The following is a 5,151-nucleotide window of genomic DNA, read 5'->3' on the forward strand; positions in this document are numbered from 1 at the left end:
TCCGAAGCAGCAGCTTTTTCTCCCCCCAGCTCAGGTATTTTCCCCCCATACAATGGCCCCAAGGGGAGGCACCCGCTGGGCAGGGAGAGGGATGGGTGCTGCTTTGGGGTGCATGGTGGGGGTCAGCAGTAAGCCCCCTCTGCTCAGTGATACAGAGAAGGAGACAATAAAAAAAACCCCCAAAGATGGGAAGGAGGTGGGGAGCTCACCTGCTGCAGCCCAGCCCATGGGTCACCGCTGGGCTCCTGTTTGGCTTCTAAAATCTAAAGCTGGTTTGCTAGAAGCAAAGTTTGGGAAAGGGGGGTTGTCCAGTCCCCCTCCCCAACCCCACACCCCAGTGGGACAGCAGGACGGCAGCGCCAGGAGGCCCCGGCCACGGCAGGCGCGGGTTTAGCAGAGCGAGGGCTGGTGGAAGGACAGACGGACATTCTTTCCTCACCGTAAATGGGGCAAAATGGGGCTGTGCAGGGATGCTGAGCAGCTCCGATGGCCACATGCTTGCGCCTGACCTAGCAACATCCACGTGTGCACGAGCAAACCTGGCTGTGACACCAACCTGTGACACTGTCCCAGAAGGAGGCAGGGAGGAGGTTTGCCAGCAGGGCTGGGGGGTGCCCATGTGGGGAGGGGGCTCCATCAGGGACCCTCGCCCTTCCTCTCCCTTTCGCTTTTAGGGACAGATTCTGCATTTACCGTGGCTCCTGCCAGGGCGGAAGGTCCCCCAGCCGTTCCCCCCACCGCACACATCCCGGTTTCCATTTAAAGCAGCGACTGGAAACCATTTTCTATTGGGTCCAGTTTTTCCTCAGGAGCATGTGGAACACATTAAGCTTTTCCAGGAGGGTTGAACGGGTTTTGCTTTGCGACTTGCAGAGTTTTCAAGCGCTCGGGCTGAGCGCTGGCAGCACAGCCCTGCCTGCTCGCCCCGCTGCCGCCTGTCCTGAGCCCCAGCGCTGAGCCGGGGCAGTCGGGATGGAAGGACGATGTTTGGGCTGTAACGAAAGCACAGAGATAAAAGCCAGAGTGCACAAATTTATTTACAAAAATTCAAATTACAATATAATACAGGAGCTTTTTTTACACACAGAATATTAGAATGGTTTACTACCAGAAGGTAAAGAAAAATATTTTTTTTTAAATTTTTTAATAAACCACCTATTTATTTTCAGCTATTGTTATACAAAGTTGCAGAACATGCACATCTTTACAGGGTTTCTTTCTTTTAATATAATGTTTTGCTAAGTGCAAATACTAAGTTTCTCTCTCCACCTTTAAGGCAAGTAGAACGGGACACGGCAACGAACCAGAAGAAGTACCTGTGATGGGACCAGCCTGGGCGCAGCACCTTCCCCGGTGCCTTTTAACGGACAAATGGTTCCAAGGACGGCGGGGCAGGAGGGGTAACGGGATGGAGGAGCCAGAGACCAGATCACGGATGGCTCTAGGGGTTGTGCAGTAAGTTTTGGGGTTTTAAATAAATCACCACAGAGCCAAGAGCTATCAGCAACCACAACTGCTCGAGCTCTCTCGGGTTAGAAGCCCACTGCTGGGGGCTGCTGGGCGCCATGCGCCTCCCCATCGCTGGCCAGGCACCCACCTCTCTCTCGGACACAAATAACCTCGTGGCTTTGAAGGGGACACGGGGACAGCAGGTGTATCTCCTACCTCTACCAGGCTTCTCCAGGACCACAACAGTTGCACCACGGCAGCAGATGACACTCACATCCCGACCACGATGGACCACAGACACCGACCTCCCCTCGCCACCTCTGCCCGACGCTTCTCCATCCCTCTCACTCCATCGCCGCACTTCCCTCTGCCCAGGCTTAGTTCTTGATGCCCACACAGCTCTAGACACTCACCAAAAGATCCCATTTTTTGGCCCATCTTATTTTTTTGCTACTTCTCCCAGCCATGTAGCACTGTGGGACACATCACATTTCCCTTGCTGGTTGGGTCACTGGTCCAGCTGCCTGACCCCTCCACTGCCTGAACCCCCCTTTGCACAGGCAGGGGCTGGGGGACAACCCTGGCCACCCCCCCAGGGAAAGGCACGTCCTTCAGGAAGCCTGGAGGGCTCATCCGAGCTGGCCCTTGAGCCCACAAGATCTCAGCTAGTAAAAAACCAGGATTGCCTTTCTGTAAGGAAGCGACTCGTGCTTCTTCTGACCCGGGTCCCTTTTCTCACCACCCGCTAACGCCGGGAACAGCCCTCCCTTCCCAAATCCAACAGGACACCCTGCTCTTGTCTACCGTGGGAATTGCTCGGTGCAAGGTGGGATTTAAAACCGGATAAAATCCATCCGAGAAGCAAACGGTTAGCTCCTACAGCCCCCAGGCTACTTCCAGAAATAAATTAAAATAAAAAGACGAAAATGATAGCAGCAAGGGAATACCAATTGGTTATTAATGCTAGAGAGGAGCTGGAACAGAGCACTCCACAGGGTACGTTCAACCCTTAGGCAATGCTCTAGAGTGAAGGAATTGCTGACTCAGCTCCAAAAAGCCTGGAAGTCCCCTCTGGGAGACCCTCCTGGGGACAACAGTCCCCAGATGCTGTCCTGGGCCACGGCGGAGCTGCCTTTCTCCAGGAGCATCCCCCCCAACCGCCCTGCGCCCATCGCTCGCTGTGCAACTGAGGAGATGCTGTGCTGGGGGCTGCGAGCAGGGGTTTGCCAAAAGCAGGAAATTTTACCTGAAAAACAAATAAAACCAAAAGACACCTCAATGCTCAGGGAAGGGGGGGGATAACAGGAGGGGGAGCACAGCGAACGTCCAGGCAGGACGCAGCCCAGACCAAACCACTCCGGAACAACAGCACAACTGGGCTACTAAAAGCTGGCCCAGCATTTCTAGCAGGTTGGGTTTTTTTTTCCCACTCCATTTTCTCTTCTAAAGGGGGCCTGTGTCAGACAGCAGAGCCAAGGGAAGGTTGGGTTTTTTTTTTCCACTCCATTTTCTCTTCTAAAAGGGGCCTGTGTCAGACAGCAGAGCCAAGGGCTGTGGGGAAGGGGCCTCGTGCCAACACTCCTCCTGCAGCCCAGCCACTACCCCCACCCCCCCTTTTTACAAGGAAGTTTTGCTTTTCCTAAATCCTCGCTTCCCAAGCCCAGCAAAACCCGTGTTTCCCTTTCAACGTGCTTTTCCGAAGCCAGTTGAGCAGAAACACGTATTTTCAGCAATAAGCGCCGCGGAAGCAGCCGACTTCCTGCAGCACGAGGCTGCAGCTGCCTGTCCGGCTGCGGGGGGTCCCAGCTCCCCACCGCCTGCCTGCACCCCACCAGGGGCGGTTCCGAATCTTTCTGCCACAGCACCATCACACACCACTGGCTACACACCCAACCGGGTATTTGCTCACGTGGTTTTGGCACCGAAGGGTGCAGAGGAGGGTCTGGGTGCTTCTACCGGCTGTTGGAGGACTGCTGCCAGAAGTCAGGGTAAATTTGGGATGCCAGATGAGAACAGCAAAGCAAAGGCCACGTTTTGTCCCCCTCACCTCTGGGGGACAAAACCTGAGCCCATCAAAGGGGGTAAGTTCAGCTCAGCCAAAGATCGGGGTGCCTGAGTCTGCTGCTACTTGCTGAAGCCCCGAGATCAAACACGGCTCTGGGCTTCCTACCGAGATCTCAGCAACGAGACGGCTGCTGCATCCCCTCACTCCACTTATAGAGCGAGAAATGCTAAAAGCACTAGATTTACTCAGTTTGGAACAATTTATTTCTGCTGGGAGGTGCTAGCAGGTTACAGGGATGCTGGAGGCCGTGGGAACCCCAGCTTCGTGCCTCTCCGTGGGCAGGAGGCTGGGGCAGCCAACTCCCGTTATCTGGTTCCTGACGGTCTTACTGGGATGCCAAGCCTCTCCTCCCTTCCCCCAAGACTCACTTGACTGTGCAGCAGCTGCTCTGGCCAGCAGGAAAGTAGGATTTTTGGCAAGTCCCCGAGGAACGGCTGCATCCCTGCGGCTCTGCAAAGTCTCCCTTTCCCTCCCAGCAGCTGCCTTGAGCAGGCTTTGCCAAATGGAAATATCTGGATGTCCCACACCGGGAGAGACCCTTGGAAATGCAACACGGAGCCCTGGTGCAGCACAGGTTGAAATGTTTGATGGTAAAGGTTCAGAGAAGCTCTAGAGAGGGGTGCAGTGCAGGTACGCGGGAGTCACAGCAGGTCCCCTTGCAGCTGGCTGAGGGGGGCTGGAAGGGAAGGGGGGGACGCTCCTGGCACGGCTGTGCCCTGCGGTGACTCTGCACCAAGTGCTGTTGGAACCAGGTCAGAACCGGTGTCGAGGCTGAGGGCCAAAGTGCATAGGCAAGTTGTGCTCCAGCTGAACGTTGATCTGGGGAAAATCGTAGTTCACCCTCATGTTAGGCAAGGGGGGGACGTAGGGGGCAGGGATGGGGCCGATGTTGAGGGGGATGTTGTTGTAAATGGGACGGACGGGAGGGAGTGGGAAGGGAGGGTGCACGAAGTGGTAAGGGGGCATTCGGGGCTGATGGAGGTTCTGAGGAACAGGTCTGGGGATGACTTCAATTCTCTGGATTTTCTCCATGGGCTTTTCTGCAGGCGGGCCGATCCTCTTGAAGCTGTTCTCTGCAGAGGAAGGGAAGAAAGGAACCAGTCAGCCCACAAACAAAAACTCCCCAAGCTTGGTCCATGGTCCTACAGTTACAATCAGCATCCTCCATCCCCAGCATGTTCCTTGCGCCTGCTCTCGACAGCATCACTGCTCGCCCCTTCCGTGCTCCAGGCACCATGGAGCACAGCACTAGCTTCCTCTATTGTCTGACCTCAACCCACGAGTCTTTTTTCCCTTTACCCCTTTAATTCTCTCCCCCATCCCTGGGAGGGGGGGAGTGAGAGAGCGGTTGTGTGGGGTTGGCTCCCAGCCAAGGGCAAACCCATCACACGCTCGGTGCAGCCCAGCGAAGCACAAAGCAGCCCGGCCGTGGGAAGAAGCCAACGAAGATCCAGAGACTTGTCAGTGGCTGGGATCCCTATGCTCTCTTGCCATCCTCACTGGGATCTCAAAGCATGGGCACATTACCTCCATTTTTCTTCCTTTGCTCCTCTTCAGCCTCCTTCTGAATCTCCTGGATTATCTTCTCATCATCTTCCTAGAAATCACAGGAGCAGCAAGAGTCAGCGGGTTAATTC

The 5,151-nt window shown here is 55.3% G+C and overlaps 1 protein-coding gene across 1 annotated transcript in view; it reads right to left on the reverse strand.

Moving 5' to 3' along the window:
- Positions 1-4,267: 4,267 nt before the first annotated feature.
- Positions 4,268-5,151, reverse strand: part of RNF216 (ring finger protein 216) — a 61,810-nt gene continuing 60,926 nt past the window's right edge. Inside the window, exons 15-16 of the mRNA XM_010079443.1 lie at positions 5,042-5,111; positions 4,268-4,587 (exon numbers count right to left, since the gene is read on the reverse strand). Coding sequence (XP_010077745.1) covers positions 4,268-4,587; positions 5,042-5,111 — 390 coding nt within the window. The remainder of the gene's footprint in view (positions 4,588-5,041; positions 5,112-5,151) is intronic.

The sequence above is a fragment of the Pterocles gutturalis genome, unplaced genomic scaffold (genome assembly GCF_000699245.1).
Source record: "Pterocles gutturalis isolate BGI_N339 unplaced genomic scaffold, ASM69924v1 scaffold3494, whole genome shotgun sequence".
NCBI classification, from domain to species: domain Eukaryota; kingdom Metazoa; phylum Chordata; class Aves; order Pterocliformes; family Pteroclidae; genus Pterocles; species Pterocles gutturalis.